At 39.5% G+C, this 18,893-nt stretch overlaps 1 protein-coding gene across 6 annotated transcripts in view; it reads left to right on the top strand.

Annotated features, from left to right (window-relative positions):
• znf827 (zinc finger protein 827) overlaps nucleotides 1–18,893 on the top strand; it is a 113,392-nt gene that overhangs the window by 79,239 nt on the left and 15,260 nt on the right. For all 6 annotated transcript variants that reach the window (XM_037538480.1, XM_037538479.1, XM_037538483.1 and 3 more), the window contains exons 9-11: nucleotides 7,806–7,943; nucleotides 13,499–13,670; nucleotides 15,690–15,856. In XM_037538480.1, the coding sequence (XP_037394377.1) occupies nucleotides 7,806–7,943; nucleotides 13,499–13,670; nucleotides 15,690–15,856 (477 nt within the window). The remainder of the gene's footprint in view (nucleotides 1–7,805; nucleotides 7,944–13,498; nucleotides 13,671–15,689; nucleotides 15,857–18,893) is intronic.

Genomic DNA, 18,893 nt, shown 5'->3' with positions numbered 1-18,893 from the left:
TACTATATGGACTGGGGAATAAACAGTATGGTTTGGAACTTTAACAGTGTTTATATATTAAATGAAACTGTTATTTCAAAAAAGTGGGTTTCTATGGAGGTTTCAAAAACATGGTTTTCTATGATGTTGGCCTACTCATTGTTATAGAATCTTTATAGTTCTTTTCTCTTTACAAAGATTTTTTACACTTACACATGTTAAAAACACATTTACAAAAAATCTTTAAAGAGCTGTCCATTGAAAGGTTCTGTTGGGAACCAAAAGTGGTTCTCCTGTGGCAGTAGTCCTGGAGATCTACCTTCCTGCAGAGTCAAGTACAATCCACAGTCTACCACATCCTCAAATCAAGTCAAATTTATTTGTATAGCGCTTTTTACAACTGATGTTGTCACAAAGCAGCTTCCAGAATTCCAGAAAAGACAAAGTTTTAACAAGAAGGTAAAAACCCCCAGGTGAGCAAGGAAGGGGCGACAGTGGCAAGGAAAAACTCCCTCAGAGCTGAGGAAGGAACCTTGGGAGGAACCAGGGCTCACAAGCGGGGACCCATCCTCCTCTGGTCAAACTACCTACAAATTATTATACTACTAACATTAATAGCAGTAGTATTAGTAGTAGTAATAGCAGCTGCTCTAAGCGTGAAAACTTCTTCAAAATCATTGATTGTACGGATCTGGTGTATTAGATGTTGGGTAAGAGGGGCAGCACGCTGCATGTAGGTTGGAATTAAACTCTGCAGGAGAGTGAATTTCCAGAAGGAGAGCTGGTCACTGTTTCATGCCACCGCTCCAAAGAACCCTTTTGGGCACTATTTATTTTTAAGAGTGCAGACTTGAGAGTGACTTCAGTTTAGATTCAGCATGGCTATTGAATCCACTTCCTTTTGTCCGCTGTGATTCCATAAACCTTGTACAGGCAGACACAGCCATCGCATGACCAGGTTAACAGCTTTCCCACTGTTTTCTACTGCTTATCACTAACTGTGCATTGAAGAATGAGGTCTGAACGGGAGACTTCAACCTCGACCTGAATTCCCTCCTTAATATAATCCCCTGCTCCACACAGTTGGTTTTTAGAGCCGCATTGGGCCTGCTGGTCGTGGGTCTTGTTTGGGTTGGGTTCTGAGTGGAAGTGAGCAGTCCAGTGAGACGTCCTTCAGGTCTAGTGTCCAAGGCCAGTGCATCTGCTCTTTAATGGCCACCATTAAATATTCTCCAATATGCCAAAAATTGCTACTACTCCCAGACTGCTCTCTCTCCTTTCCCCTCCCTGCCCCCATCAATCCTGCAGCCTGCACTTCACAAGACAGCCTTTGGAAAAATGGGCTTGTTTGTGTGGAACCGTCCAAGGGGACAAACTCTCTCATATACACACACACACCGACACACACACACAACACACGTTTGTGTGTATTTTTTGGGACGTGGGGTCATGTATGCATATATATATTTATATATGTTTGATATGTGTTATATACATGTAGACTTTATAGCCAAAAGTAAATGGAGACATGAAAATCAAATGTATACGAGTTGTTGAACATCCCATTCAAAATCCATGAGTATTAATATGGCGCAGCTACAACAGCCTCTTCTAGGAACCACTCTTCTAGGAAGGCTTTCCAAAAGATTTTGGAGTGTTTCTGTGGGAATTTGTGCGTATTCAGTCAAAAGAGCATTTGTGAGGTCAGACACTGATGTAGCATGAGAAGGCCTGGCTTGTGATCAACATTCCAATTCATCCCAAAGGTGCTGAGGTCAGGGCTCTGTAGAGGCCACTGCAGATCCTACACACCAAACACGCCAAACCATGTCTTTATAGACCTCACTTTGTGCGCAGGGGCATAGTCATGCACAGGAAAGTGCCTTCCCCAAACTGTTGCCACAAAGTTGGAAGCATATAATTATCTAAAATGTCTTGTATGCTGCAGCATTAACATCACCCATCATTGGAACTAAGGGGCCAAGGCCAAATCATTAGCCCTCCTCCACCATACTTTACTATTGGCACTATACAGTCCAACCAAACCCAGATTTGTCCATCAGAGTGCCAGATAGTGATTTTTAACATTCCTGAGAACACCTTTCCATTGCTCTAGAGTGCAGTGACAGCATGCTTTACACCACTCCAGCTGACAGTTGGCATTGCTTGTAGTGATGGTAGGTTTATATGTAGCTGCTCTGCCCTGGAAACCCACACAGATCTTGTGCTGTTGTTGCCTCCAGAAGCAGTGAGGAACTGTGTAGTGAGTAATGCAACAGAGGTGATTTTGTACATGCTACGCTCTTCATCACTGAATTCTTCAGTACTACCCATTCTACTGCCAGGTTTTGTCTACGTAGGTTACATGACTGTGTGCTTGATTTCATATACCTGTTGGTAAAGTATGTGGCTAAAACACCTAAACACAATAAGTGTGTCTGCATACTTTTGTCCATAGTATATAGGTGTATCTGCAATCATCACTGTTGGAACGAAACATCCTACCTCTATATTTATTTTTTACCTAATTAAATGCCAGCTGCCCTTTCTGTACAAATTACATGATTAAAGGACTAACAGACGTTGTTCAAAATGACATTTTATATGAAGTATTCAAAGTTAAGAAATATTTTTCTTCTTCTATAAAGTTACCATTTTGTAGATACAAGGCCTTCTTTGGACAGCGATGATATACTCTATGTTGCCAAAAGTATTCAGTCACTCATCCAAATCATTGAATTCAGGTGTTCCAATCACTTCCATGGCCACAGCTGTATAAAAGCAAGCAACTAGACATGCAGACTGCTTCTACAAACATTTGTGAAAGAATGGGTCGCTCTCAGGAGCTCAGTGAATTCCAGTGTGGTACCATGATAGGATGCCACCTGTGCACTCGTGTCCAATCGTGAAATTTCCTCGCTACTTAATATTCCACAGTCAACTGTCTGTGGTATTATAACAAATTATGACAGCAACTCATAAAATGACAGAGTCACATAAAGTGACAGAGCGAGGTCAGCGGATGCCGAGGAGCATAGTACGCAGAGTTTCTGCAGAGTCAATCACTACAGACCTCCAAATTTCATGTGGCCTTTAGATTAGCTCAAGAACAGCGTACAGAGCTTCATGGAATGGGTTTCCATGGCCGAGCAGTTGCATCCAAGCCTTACATCACCAAGTGCAATGCAAAGCGTTGAATGCAGTGGTGTAAAGCACAACTGCTGGACACTGGACTAGAGCAGTGGAGACGTGTTCTCTGGAGTGACCAATCCCACTTCTCCGTTTGGCAATCTGACGGAGTTTGGGTTTGGCAGTTGTCAGGAGAACGGAACTTGTCTGACTGCATTGTGCCAAGTGTAAAGTTTGGTGGAGGGGTTGCCTTTCAGGAGTTGGGCTCAGCCCCTTAGTTCCAGTGATGCTTAATGCTTCAGCAGACCAAGAGATTTTGGACAATTTCATGCTCCCAGCTTTGTGGGAACAGTTTGGGGATGGCCCCTTCCTGTTACAACATGACTGCTCACCAGTGCACAAAGCAAGGTCCATAAAGACATGGACGAGCCAGTTTGGTGTGGAAGAATTTGCCTGGCCTGCACAGAGTCCTGACCTCAACCTGATAGAACACCTTTGGGATGAATCTGTGAGCCAGGCCTTCTCATCCAACATCAGTGTCTGACCTCATAAATGCGCTTTTGGAAGAATGGTCAAAATTTCCCATAAACACACTCCTAATCCTTGTGGAAAGCCTTCCCAGAAGAGTTGAAACTGTTATAGCTGCAAAGGGTGGGCCAACATCATATTAAATCCTATGGATTAAGAACAGGATGTCACTCAAGTTCATATGTGTGTGAAGGCAGACGAGCGAATACTTTGGCAGTATAGTGTATAAGAATATTCTAAGCCTAAAGTCACAGTCAAACGAGACGTTTGGAGTTTGCGTCGCCTTATGGAATGAGCGTGACCAAGCCTGGACCAGTAGATTGTAGATTGTATGGTGGATTGTGCTGCACAAAAAAAGCAAGCTGGCTAACTTGCCTACAGTTACAACAGTAAAATCAAAGCATAATAATACAGTCTCCTGACTAACTGCTATCCTGCAGTCTCACTTTTATGTCTTTATTTATACCCAGTGGGGAAGATATGTTAAAAGGGTTTGTGCTTAAAGGCTACTAAATATAGCACATCCTGTATTTTGGATCTTCAGTGCTGCTATACGAAGGGCCCCCATTCAGATGTCAATGCAGCCATTGCATGTCAAAGTTCACTTAAAAATTTAACTGCAAAATTTAGTTCATCCGGAAGTAAGAAACGTGAAGGCACTCGTTTTGGTGAATTCCACTGAAATTAATGCAGCATTTCACTGACCAGCACTTGCTGCCCCATGTATGAGTGTGTGTGGGGGGGTGAAGAATGGAGGAGTCTAAATATGTTGTATATGTCATTGGTATGACCAGCAAACTTCCAAACGTCCCTGAAAATGTGTCTCTGCTGTTATATGTTATCATGTTATATACATGATTGTATGCTGACGTCACTGTACTGTGTTCAAAAAGTGTGTGTTAAGTGCACGAATACCAGTGAACTGCCTGTGTGTGTGGCTGTGTGTTCTCTGATCCCGTAGGATAATGGCCATGCATTCATACTGCACCACCCAGCCATTTGAAGGGACTACGATGTTCGATGACGGAATTCTCTCTGATTTATTTATTTATCTACTCATTTATTTATCTCTCTCTCTCTCTCTCTCTCTCTCTCTCACTCTCACTGTCTCACTTTCTCTCTCTGTCTCTTTGTGTCTCTCTCTGCCACTGAAGAGAGGGGAGGCGTGGCGCTGCATTTTAATTTGACGCCAAGCCAACCACCTTCATCAGAAGGTTAATTCTGTCTGTCTCCTTGTGGAGTACAGCTCTCTCGCTATCTCTCTCTCTTGCTCTCTCTCTCTCTCTCTCTCTCCCTCTCTCACGCTTTTTGTCTGTCCATTTCACTCTAGCTCTTGTTCATTCAGTCTCTGTCTCAGGCCTGTAGCAGTAGAGGAGAGAGGTTTTTTGACCATGGCTCTGTTCGACACTGGTCTGGCTTTGTTGCGTCTTTGCCCTGATTCTCACCACAGTGACCTCAAACTCTCTGAGCAATCAGGAGGTTGGATGTTATTGTCTGTACAATATGGGCAAAATGCCACTTTGCATTTTTTTAGCTACATATTGCAACTGCTTCAAGGATAGGATGGCACAATACTCCGCTTATATATCAATATTGTGATACTGATCATTGCAATACTGATATTGGAGCGGCTTGCAATGCACATGTGAGCCTTGTAACCTGTCACATCCCCAGGTGATGGGTTCCATGGGTGACTAAAGATATTCATGTAATCCGTGTGGCTTGTTTTGGTCTTCAACCACATCATGCCATTGTTTCACCAGTGCCTATTTATATGTTGCAAAATGTATCATAATATAGCGCTGCGATGGACTGGCGACCTGTCCAGGGTGTATCCTGGCTTCCACGCAGTGACAGCTGGGATAGGCTTCAGCATCCAACCCACCCGCAGCCCACGACCGAGAAGGATATGTGGTTTAGAAAATGTATATGTGTGTGTTTGTGTGTGTGTATATCATAATATATATCTGAGATGATTTTTAGAATTGATTGGAACAAAATATTCAACAAGCTTTCAACAAATCGTAGAAAAATAAACCGAAATGCAGTGAAATTTGAGGTTTCATGTCGGTCAGATTTACACCCCTAGTGATTAGCATCAATACTTGGACTATTCAAAGATAATTTTGAAATAAAATATATAAAACAAACTACACTGTCTACAGATAACTGTTGAACTTCCGTAAATGTCCCCATTTGTTTTTAGAACCCTGTACTAGACACCAGGAATCTTTTCTTTTTGTGTAATCGCTGGCCCATATATTGTTTCTGGGGGAAGGGGGTCAGTGCGCACATTATGTTGCAGTGCATGCTGGGGATTTTAGTGCAGCTAATGGTGAAAGAGGCTAATATTAATAGAAAATGTAAATAATTTTGCAGGCCTTGTGACACATGGGTGCAGACTGCAAACTTCTGCTATACCAATATTACAAAGGCCAATGTCACAACAATGATTATCAAATGATATATTGAGCAACACTGCCTGTTATTGTTATTGTTAGCTCAATTAGATGAGCATGAGTAGGGTTATAAGAACTTCAGATAAAAGAGACTGCAAGTGCTAGAGACAAGTGTGAGTGCGGGCTTCATTACAGATTTCACTGCTAGAAGACAAGGCCACTTTAAAAATGCCCATTCATGAATATAGGATTTTTGACAAGACTTTGCGTCTCATTCAAATGAAATGAGAAGTGGAATGTACTGGAGCTGAAGCACTGGAATCGCCTTGTGAATTGGGTTCACCAGGTTCAGAAATTGTCAGCTGTAATACATTTGAATACATTTGATGTGTGAATTTGTGTCTGAAATATTTGTCCAAAATTGACAGCCCTCTATTGTTCACACCAGGGTTTTGTCCAGTTCAGGTATCATTTGCCAAATATTTGCTGGGCAAAGTCAGAATCACATTTCATGTTCAGGTTTCTCGAAGCCAGTTTTCATTGATTTTATCCTGCATCTACTCCACTTAGGTTTTTCCTTCTACTTTAGCCTTCCTCCCTACTTTTACGATCTTAAACAGTTTTGTTCTGGCATGCTGGAGTTGTTTGAATTGTTGGCACAGAACTTTATAAAGCCGATGCACTTTCGAAAATGAATGTGAGTAAAACTGCTGGTCTAGGTTCGGTTTAGACAGATTTTTGTGTTATAGTTGGGTTTGAATCAGAGCTGGGCAATATAACAATATTCTATCATTATTGTGATAAATTATGTCACAGAATACTTTTTTGAGCATAATTTGGATACTATCAGTATTTCAAGTACACTCACTGACTACATGTTTCTTTATAAAGTGAGCATAACCAGTCCTGTTTAGATGTAATGCAGATGTAATGCAGTGCAGTTTGAGTCCTGTTACAGTCAGGTTCAAACAGAATTTTGAAAGGTTACAGTCAAGTATAGACAGAATTTTGAAAGGTTATAACCAGGTTCAGACAGAATTTTGTTCTGTTACAGTCAGGTTCAGACAGAATTTTGTCCTGTTACAGTCAGATTCAGTCAGAATTTTGTCCTGTTACAGTCAGGTTCAGACAGAATTTTGTCCTGTTACATTCAGGTTCAGACAGAATTTTGTCCTGTTACAGTCAGGTTCAGACAGAATTTTGTCCTGTTACAGTCAGATTCAGTCAGAATTTTGTCCTGTTACATTCAGGTTCAGACAGAATTTTGTCCTGTTACAGTCAGGTTCAGACAGAATTTTGTCCTGTTACATTCGGGTTCAGACAGAATTTTGTCCTGTTACAGTCAGATTCAGACAGAATTTTGTTCTGTTACAATCAGGTTCAGACAGAATTTTGTTCTGTTACAATCAGGTTCATACAGAATTTTGTCCTGTTACAGAGAGGTTCCGACAGAATTTTTTCAGGTTACAGTCAGGTTCAGTGACAGCATGTTCTTGGGCTGCAGTCGAGTTTGAATAGAATTTTGTTGGGCTACATTCAGGGTCAAACAGCATTTTTGGGGGGCTGCTTTTGAGATCAGACAGAATTTTGTCTGGCTGTAGTCAGATTCAGACAGAATTTTGTCAGGTTACTGTGAGGTCGTGTTGTGTCAGACTCGGTCAGAGAAGTTTCCCGGGCTATATTCATGTTTGGTTCAAAATTTTAGTAGAGCTCTAGTGTAAATTTAGCATTGGGCTAACTGAAGGTGTTTTGTGTTTGTGTGCTTTGCAGACTCGGAGAAGGCTCTTGGGGAGGCGGGGAATGGCCTGGCTCAGTGGAGGATAAACGAACAGCTCTTCCCCTGCTCTGTGTGTGGAAAAGTGTTCGGCCGCCAGCAAACCCTCTCCAGACACCTTTCCTTACACACAGGTGAGCAACCACACACACACTCACTTACACACACACACAAAATTTATTTTGTATTCTTTTTGGGCCTGCAATAGTAACCAGACAGAGCTGTCTGGAAGAAAGTAAGTCTGGAAAAAAAAATGTTGTAAACAAACAGCCCAGTGTGCTCTGACCATCAGAGAGCAGCACACTGAAGAACTTGTCTGTCAGCTTGGAAAGTCCAGGTATTTCTATAGCTCTGTTGGTTTTTTTTTTTGTTTGTTTGTTTGTTTGTTTTTTTGCTAAAAACCAACATCAAAACAGAAATGCCAACAAAACATTGAGTAGCACTTTAAGATGTATTACACATACTTGTCTTACATGCAGCAGCAGTCAAAATTTTGGAGACACCTGATTAAATGTTTTTTACAACCTTAATGACACTTTGATCTAAAGACTTCAAAGATCATTCAAAGCTGCATTTTAAGAATGAAATAAATAAGATACAGTGCATGTCCAGAAGTAGCCAGACCTTTCTTTTAATTGATGAATTCAGCTTCTTGGTGCACCCAATGCCAAGCATTGGCTAGAGTGTCTGTCAAGCCGTAATGCAATCAGATCTCCACAGCAATGTTTTAGTATGTAGTGTAAAGGCTTTAAGAGTAATGTCTGTTACTGTAGCAACAGGGGGACAAACTATTCTTAATGCCCAACATTTCAGAAGAAACGTTGAAGAAGCAGGCGTCTACAAACATTTGAACAATCAGTGCAGTTCTGATATATTTCAAACATATATAAAACCACTGCTATATGGATCTATTATTTATTATTTATTATGTGAAGTAGGAGTGAGTGGTAAAAATATCATATCACAGTACTTCAGGATATTTTCACAGTACACAATATGCATCACAATATTTCATTTGTCTGAGATTTAATAAGTTGAAACTGACAAAAAAGAATCTGTAATGCTATATACAAAAAAAATCAATGGTAATATTAATACATCTACAATTAAAATGATTTTTATTCAGTATTTTAGAAACTTCACTGCACTAAATCCAATTTAGCAAGCCTAATTATGCTCACTTTGTAGTGAAACATGTAGTTAGTCAGTGTAAATACTGTAGATACTGATGACATCCGCAATACACTAGAATGTGAGTCCACCCCTAATGTAAAGTCCCGTTTAGCCTTTGCCCACACTGACAGACCTTCATCACCTCACCCACACGCCTGTTTGAGTACAGTATGAGCTCTGAGCTGGCTCTGCATGTTGTTGTAAGCTGTATTAATGCTGCAAGTAAGTAAATAAGGTCCACTATACTGGATTACCCTTCCTTTAAAGAGATTATGCGTCTGATTAGCCTCAGTGGGAAAAGTGCTGGGGGCTAATTACTGAGCCATACCGTAGCCTAAGCTGGAACGCAGCATAGCCAGGCTGGTCCTGGGTCCGTCAGCCCACACAGTCCTACAAGATCAGTCTAAGCAGACACATAGACAGCTGACCTGCCTCAGTCTAGCTATAGAGAAGTCACATGAGGTCAGAAAAAACCAGAGGCTATTATTAGGGTCCAAGCAGACCGTGCATATGACCCTATTGTTTTTGCTCGGATTCTTCTTCTTTTTCTCCTGAAAAACGTTGTGGAGAAGAGACCATAAGTCCTGGAGACACCAAACTTGATGTTTATGTGCATATCGCCAGGCAACAAAAATGACCCTGATTGCCCAAAGGAGGGCGCTATAGAGCAGCAAAACACGTTTTGCTTCATAACTCCTACACCATGATGTGTAAAGACAAAATTGTTTTTGTGCCTGATTCCTTGGGTCAAGCCACATAACTTTGCAATTTGGACCATTTAGCTCTGTCCACTTAGATGTTTTGCTAATTTGCATAATGTGCAAAACCTACTTTTGCAAGCTAGTCCTACGATTTTCACTCAATCCTCATGTTTCTAGTGTCAAAAAGTTTAAGGAGAGTCTGAACCTTAATAATTATCAAAAAAATCTTGACTTTTCTAAACAATATGATAAATAATTAATTTAAAACTGTATAACTCAAGAATGCTTCAGCCAAAAACATTGAAATTTGAAATGCATATTGATACCAAGATTCCGTGGAAGCCTATCAATTTCGGTGGACATACATCATTAGGGGGCGGGGGAATTGCCATTAAACTGTTTCTCAGCATTTGTGCATCTGTTTGAGCTGAGACTTAGCAGGTAGCATCTACTAGGCAGACTATAAGTGAAACTGTAAGGACAATTTGACACATTGAAATTTATGGCCACCATCAGCCAATCAGCATTCAGCAGGCTTTTGACAGGCTTAACATTGACCAATCATCATGAAACTTGAATGGTTTCTCTATGTAACCACTTCCTAACAACCAGTGAATTTTCAACAGATTTGGCCACTGGGGTGCGCTACTCATAAAAATTAGTACATTATTACATGTTATTAATATATTATAACTATTTTTGATGCAAACTATGTATGAATCTTATGCCATATATTGTGTCAAACAATGTTACCATTGCATGTTTATTACAAAAATGCACAGCTTTTTGGTAATCGTTACCTGTTTGAAAACCATGCTTTTCAAACTAGTCTCTGGGCTTTGATCCAAACTTTTAGAGTTTAGTCTCAAGAAGGCATTTTCACTCAACATGGTTTTGGTCAGTCAATTAATCACTGTGGCCATGGCATTGCTAGCTTGATTTGCTATAACTCAGTCTTTGTTCATATCATCTCAAAACTTTGAGTACTTGTATTAATTGAGACTTAGGCGAGATATGCAAAATTTTGTCCAGATATGACCTTTAGGGGGCGCATCAGCTGTTAAAAACCCTAAAAATCATTAAAAATGATATTACAATGTTATGACAAAGTCTACAGATAAACACATGGTACCATTTGATTCAGTTCACTGATCTGAATAACTTTGTAATTACATGTTTTATCATAAACTGGTATTTTAAATTTTTCATTTAAAGACTACAGCTTATTATACCAAGGTCAAAAGGTCAATCTGAATAAAACACGGTGGACGTCTTTGGTGAATGTCCCTGATTAATTTTCATAACATGTGGAGACCTTGAGACCAATTCTGACCCCCTTCTGCTCCTCTATGGCAAGGGCCCCTTATGAGTGCATTGGGTCTCATTATGTTATGCTTATCAAAGGCTTTAACATGGAGAAACAAAATACTTTGCAAACACAACTAAGACCGAATATTTTACCATTACTCATGTATTTTTGACATGTTGATAATCGTTTGCATGTTCTACAAACCTTTGTAGATCAGTAAATTGAAATGTAAACATACATTAGGTTTAAAGCCCCCTGCTCATTGTTCAAGACAAATGAATGCCTGTCAATAAAATCTGACTTCTTTTCAGCCTCTCTGCCTAGAAGTCCCAAACTGCATTAGCTCAAAGAGCATGAGAGCTTCTTGGGCTTATGTGTGCTTGGCCCCGCTCATTGCTGCTTGCTGCCATATTTACTATTTCTGTTTACTTACTGCACATCTATCAGCATGAATACACTTAAGTGTGGAAGCTATATACGTATCGAAATGAAAATTTTACTTTGTTAGTCTTCACTTATTTTGATTTTTAGGTAAAACGGACCTAAACGACTGGAGCAATATTGTGCAGATAACCGTTTTTAATTTGTTACATTCCTACTGATTTTTCTGCTGCTATAATTACAACCCCCTGATTCTCAGATTCAGAAGCTCCTAAAGGTTTGATTATCTGAAGTGTGTTGAATTAAGAGTTTGTAAACGTTTCTAATGCGCAGTATAAGGGACTGTTTTCGACAAAGAGTCTGAAGCTGTTTCCCATCTAATGCACTAGAGCAGGGTTCAGCAACATGCTGCTCTTTTACTGCTCTGTCGTGGCTCCACAGCAGAATTAGATTTTTTGGTAAAAATTAAATAATCCACTTTTGCAGTGAAATAAAGCTTTTTAACAATGAATAGTCTTAAAGTTGGCTAAAGTTATTTGTATCACTGCTTATTCACCCTTTAACCCTGAAGCACATAGCTATGCAGACAACAGTCTTGTGTAGCTAGTTGCTAACAAAAAGGCAAAGAGAAGGATCTAAGATGAACATTATCTTCATTAATAATCACTCCAGCTGGTTTCCTGATACGTTTAATCTGCAACAAGACACTGTCAAACACTAAAAAGTTGCGAAGCTTAAATCAGATTCTCACTCGCCAGCTTTTTGTTTAAATTTTCACATTCCACCTTAAATGGTGCAACAGTTAGCTATATAGCTAGCTACATTCTGGCACCTCATGTACCATTTAAGGTGGAACAGGAATATTCAAACAAGAAGCTGGCTGATGACAAGCTGACTTCAGTTTCGTAAAAAGTCAAACACTGAAAGACATTTTACAGGAAACTATTCTACTTTTGCGGAAAAACGTTTCCTGCCTGAGATGTGAGAAAAGTGGCTACATCTGAGCTACAGTTTAAAGCAAAGCAAAGAAAGTTTGCGTTTGCATTTATATTTTTAGTCTGTACTAGGACATTAGCACGTATTCACAGCCAAGATGGTGAAATGTTACTTCAATAAAAAGGACATGAAATGTTGTGGTTCCAAAGATATTTAGATTTTTGTTGAAACTTGACAAAATGGCTCTTCTTAATGTTTGGGTTGCTGATCCTTGTAGAGTAAGAATACATCAGTGCAAACTTTTGGAATATAATGGGACAGCTCTTTGGTTAATTTAAATGTGAATAAACTTGCATTGATTGTTGGCAAATTAGCGTAATTGTAAAATATTTGTGTATAATTATTAATTGTGCCTGTTCCTTTGGCCTGAAAGTGCAGTGAACACATTTGAGTACAATTATATGTATTGCTGTAATGAAGAAAACTCCTAACTCTAATTTTGTTGTTATGTTTGTCAAGTTTTTTTTTTTTGTTCACTAATTGAAACACTAGCTGCCTTTTACATTTGTTGATATTCTGTCAGGGCAAAAGGACCAATATACATTTTTAAAAGCGAACATTTCAAGTGTCTTTTCTTAAAGAATCAAAAATTAAGAATGTGTGTGTGTGTGTGTGTGTGTGTGTGTGTGTGTGTGTGTTTTTAACTGTACTAACAAGTTCAACAGTACACATATTCCAATTATACAATATTCCAGTTGGTGTCTGATCCTAGAAGAATCTGAGATTTCTCAGAATCATCTGATCATCAGATTAGGATGTCTTGAACTTTTTTTGCAGGAAAGTCTTTGCTCAAAAACTCCTCTGTAGCTCCGCGAAACAAAGATAGACATTTATAAGGGAGGGAGTGCTGTCAGTAGTGGCTATTATGCTAAATTAAGCGTTAGACATTTTTATGCATCCTTCAATTTTGGTTGAGGAAGGCTTGAATTTATTATGAAAGAAAGTGTGTGTGTTAGTCTAGAAAATGCCATTAGAGTCGTTACACTCATGTAGGATAGTGGAAAACACAGAGATACACCGTTTCCCAGGTGTTTTTTTCAGTAGTCAGGTAGCAGTGTCTGTATGTGTGTGTGCTTCTGACATTGTGGTCACACTGTCTACAGCAGTGTCTCTCGTGTTTGTATTTTAGAGGAGAGGAAGTATAAATGCCACTTGTGTCCGTATGCAGCGAAGTGCAGAGCCAACCTAAACCAGCATCTCACCATCCACTCAGTCAAACTGGTCAGCACAGACACTGAACACATCGTTACTGCAGTGACCTCCGACGGAGGAGAGCGCAAGAACTGCCCCTACTACTACAGGTGAATATTCTCATTAACAGTCACAAATACACATACAGAGGGTTGTTTTAATATATTTTAAGGACAATGGGGTCATATAAATGCTATATATGAATTTTATACCTGTAATAATGTATCCCATATGTATTACACATGTAAAAGTTCTATGTAATAATAATAGGTCTCATATCTATTATATATGTAGGTATCTATATGTAATAATAATGTTCACTATGTATTACATACACTATTTAGCCAAAAGTATGTGGACACTCCTCCTAATTATTGAGTTCAGGTGTTTCAGCCACACACATTACTAACAGGTGTATAAAATCATGTAATGTCTGTAGACAAGCTTGGGGTCGTACCAATAAGCTCAGTGACTTTAAATGTGCCGCTGTCAGATTACCACCGCGTCAGGTTCCCACCTTTGCCACAAATCAGTTCTTGAAATTTCTGCCCTGCTGAATCTGCCCTGGTAAACTTTAAGTGCTATTATTGATACATGCAGGAAGCATTTAGGAGCAACAACAGCTCAGTCACAAAGTAGTCGATCATGCAAACTCACAGGGTGGGGCTACTGAGTGCTGAAGAACATAAAAATCAACTTCTGTTTTTTCCCTGGTTGGAGTGATGTAAAACACATCACCACTGCACTTCGGAGCACTTCGGAAATAGACTTACACTTCACCATCTGTTAGTCTGATGGATTAATCTGGGTTTGGTAGAGACCAGGAGAATGCTACCTACTGGAATGCATAGTGCCAACAGTAATGTTTGGTGGAGGAGGGATAATGGTCTGGGGCTGCCTCAGGACTTGGTCCCTTAGTTTTAGTGAAGGGTAATGTTAATACATATGCTTCCAACTTTGTGGCAAAAGTTTGAGGAAGACCCTCTATTCTGTATCTGTTTACATAAAGCAAGGTCCATAAAGACATGGTATGATAAATTTGGCATGGAGGATTACCAGTGGCCTGCATAGAACCTTGACCTCAACTCCATCGAACACCTTTGGGAATGCAAATCAGTGCCTGACCTTACAAATGCCCTTATGACTGAATGGGTACAAAGCCTCCCAAGAAACGTGGACACTGTTATAGCAGCAAAGATGGAGGGGAAAGTCGTTATTGATGCCCGTGTCCAACAAGCTCATATAGGTGTGATGGTAAGCTGTCCACATACTTTTGGCCACATAATGTATATGTAATCTGTATGGAATAAGAACCCTAACCTTAATCTGTATGGAATAAGAACCCTTACCTCCGTAACCAAAAAGAAATGCTTTTAGTTTTGAAAAATGAAAAATATGAAATTTTATAAAAGCTCTGTTTTCCTCTGGCTTTATTATAATGACACATCTGTGCTGAAAATGCATGATCTTTCTCTCTCTTTCTCTCTCTCTCTCTCTCTTTCTCTCTTGCTTTCTCTCTCTTTGTCTGAGCCAAACTTATTGCGTATTGCCTACTGCATATTGCCCATCAAAAGTTTGGAGACATCGTTTGACTTTTTCAGAGTAATGTTTGAGTTGCTTTTACTTATTAAAGAAGAAAACATAACAGCTATGTGCTAATCCTCTGAATATATTAGCTTCAACAATGTGTTCTCCCTGGTATGAAGAGCAGATTTTGCCTTATAATGATTTGACAGTTTTTGGGTCCAAAGATGGCCTGAAGACCTGAAAAGTTTGCTTGGCAACGAGCGCTGACCTCATAGTAAGGGGCTAAACTGTGTGGCTTTTGCCATTATTCCCAACCTAAGACTTCTAAACAGGTTTCTAATTAGTATAACTAAACTGTCAAAGTTACTTAATTAAAACATTTTGAAAAGCTGAGCATCTTCAAACATTGGATGGGCATTTAAAATATTCAACCTTACTCTTACACATCCACAAGAATTAAGGCATACTCAAACACTAAAGTTCAAAGACTTAATTTGGTGCTGCCTTTAAACACACACACACACACATACTCAGAGACACACTCTCTCACACCATGTGTGTACTTCTCTCACTATGCATCTCCTTCTCCTGTGTGTGTGTAGCTGCCGAGTGTGTGGTTTCCAGACGGAGCTGAACGCCCAGTTTGTGAGCCACATGTCGCTGCATGTGGATAAGGAGCAGTGGATGTTCTCTCTGTGCTGCAGCTCGTGTGAATACGTAGGAGTGGATGAAGCTGAGATTAAAGCCCATGTGAACGCCGAGCATGCAGGTCAGAACATACACCACACACTGCAGACAGCAGAGGACAATGCTCACGTCTGCTTCGCTACACTCACATTACAAACTCATTATAATGTACTGGCACCTCCAAGATATAGAATTGAAACAAACAGTATTGAAACTACATACTCCAAACAGTAAAGACAATGGTTCTATATAGACCCAGGAACATTCAAAGAACCCTTTGGTTGATTGCATCATTAAAGGGTTCTTCAGACTGATGGAGAATGTATTTTTAATGTGGAACCTTTTTGAAATGGGTTCTTTATAACACCAAAAGGGTTGTTTTGTAGTTACTGAGTTGCAGTCTTGACATCATAAGAAGAAGGGCCCTTTTTAACATAGAGCCCTTTATAGCTAAAGGTCCTTTTAATGATGCAAAGAACCCATTTAATCATGCAAAGCATTATTTGAATGTTCATGGGTCTATGTAGAACTGTTTTCTTAACTAAAATCATTATAATGATTTTTATAAAAATATCATTATAAGTTGTAAAATACTCCATGAAGCTGGCAATCTAGAATCAATTATCATTTTATTAATTATTATAATTAAATAATTAAAAAGATTTATTTAGCTAAGTAAACATTCTCAGACTCCTAAATAAAATTTTAATTCCCCAAAAGAAACACCTCTTAGTAGCATCTAAATTTAAGATAGTGTGCTTAAGGGGGCCTTTGCCCCTTGTCTTGGGGACTTCTTACCCCAAAGATCTAACTTTTTACTTCGAAAGAAAAAAAACTTTTATTTCTCATATCCAACTGAATTACTCTCTCCATAACCTCTCCATAATCATATATTTTGTTGTACAATTTAACAGAAATGCATGGATTACTATTATTTAACCACAACAATAAAAAGAAATCAAATTACCTTAATTGTGATTGTATTAAAGAGACAGTGCTGTAATAGAGTGTTTATAACACAGTGTATTGAGTACAGTCTGTGATATAGTGTCTATAGCAGGGTCTTTAGTACAGTGTGTGAAATAGTATCTACAGCAGTCTTAGTACAGTCTGTGATATAGTATCTATGTGTCTTTAGTGCAATCTGTAATATAGTATCTATAACAGTGTATTTAGTACAATCTGTAATATAGTATCTATATGTCTGGTGCAGTCTGTAGTACAGGAGATACATCACAGTGTATTTAGTACAGGCTGTAATATAGGGTCAGTAGCACTGTGTAGTGAAGTTTGTGATATCAGAATCAGATTTATTGGCAGTTTCTGTAATACTGTCTGAAGTATACAATGCAATGTAACATCTATAGTATAGTTTCTGTAGTGCAGTCTGTGATACAGTATCTTTAGAATAGTGTTTATAGTACAGCTTTTAGTGTAGTGTCTATAGCACAATGTTTGCAATGCAGTCTGTTGTATATCTGTACATAGTGTCTGTAGTGCAGTCTGTTGTGCAGCATCTATAGAGCAGTGTCTTTAGTTCAGTCTGTAATATAATACCTATAACTCAGTGTCTGTAGTGAAGTTTGTGATTAGTACAATCGACAAAGAAGTATCTACAGGACAGTGTACTTAGTAGTACAGTATATATAGCACAGCGTATTTAGTACAGGCTGTGAAATAGCATCCGTAGCACAGTGTTTGTAGTGCAGTCTGTAGTACGGTGTCTGTAATGCAGTGACTTAAGTACAGTCTGTAATACTATATCTGTATCACAGTATCTGTAGTGAAGTTTGTGATATCAGAGTCAGATTTATTGGCCAAGTATGTTGACACACACAAGGAATTTGGTTCCAGTTGTTGGTGTCTCTCTAGTATATGATCTATAGCATTGTGGTTGTGCTGTAGATATAGTTAATTTAGGGACTGTTATATTATCATTCTTATTACTGTAACTCATCTAGTTTCTAAACTGGCTTTGGAAAAACTAGCTCCTCACTAGCTCTGCTCTGAAGCCTGATTTGTTACAATGCTATTAGTCATGAAAATTCTGAAAGGGTGATTATGCAGTTGTGTGGATTCTCTCACTCACAGCAGGTGTTTCAACTGCTGGGGTTCTACCTGTAAACCAGCAGGCAGATCTGTTGATTATGCAGTGAGTAGTAACACTCTTATTTTTGTCCCAGGAAGAGAATTGATGCACAGTTTTAACTGCTCTGCAACACACAGTTCCTCTCAAAAACAGTGTGTCTTGTTCACAGGCATGCACCAGAATTTTAGTTCACCTGTACCATTTCAAATGAAATCACTAATGGATTAAAAGACATTCTCTGTGCTTGTATTGAAAGCAAGAAAGATAAATATTTAGGGCTGTCACTGTTGACTATAGTGATAGTAATCGAGTAATCAAGTGATTAATCGAGTAAGCAGAGTTGAAAAAAAGAAGGGTCAATGATAAATAAAATGGTCTTCCTGAACATCAAAAAACCATGCAAAGATTATAAATGCTTTGGGAATGTAATATGAAATCTTTAAAGAGACTTCATCAAAAATGAAATACTGTTTTTTTGAAGAATGTCACTTAAGAGCAAAAGTGCTTCCATAGATTTGGCTTTTTGGTCCAAATGTGAAGGTCAATAACTGTGTTTTTGAAAAAAGAAGCTTGATGGGTTTATCACCAGGGTGGGCTGGCCTGCTGTTAGGAGAGAGCGTGAGTGGGGTGGCCAAAGCACTGTGTGTACATGTGTGTGTGTGTGTGTGTGTGTGTGTGTGTGTGTGTGTGTGTGTGTGTGTGTGTGTGTGTGTGTAGTGTGTTTATCTGGAAGACCTGGTGTTATCAGCCATAGAAGGTTGAGGAATCAATAGCCCGCGTGGTTCCTGTGCAGCCACCCAGGCAGTCAGGCACAGCCCAGTCTCTCTCTCTCTCTCCCTCAGCCACCGCTGGCATTTAGACTGAGCCAGAGTGGCCCTGTCCACTGGGCAGCGGGCTGGCAGAGTGACAGCCAAAGGCCAGCCTGATCTGTCAGCTGCAATTTAGCCCAGTGCCAGAGACACCTCCCGCCACAAAACGGCTGAACTCAGGTCTGTCTGCCTTCTCACACACTACCGTAGGTGTGTGTGTG

The sequence above is a fragment of the Pygocentrus nattereri genome, chromosome 5 (genome assembly GCF_015220715.1).
Source record: "Pygocentrus nattereri isolate fPygNat1 chromosome 5, fPygNat1.pri, whole genome shotgun sequence".
In the NCBI taxonomy this organism is placed as follows: Eukaryota; Metazoa; Chordata; class Actinopteri; order Characiformes; family Serrasalmidae; genus Pygocentrus; species Pygocentrus nattereri.
Note: the sequence above shows the minus strand (reverse complement) of the source record. Positions and strands in the feature narration are given on the sequence as shown.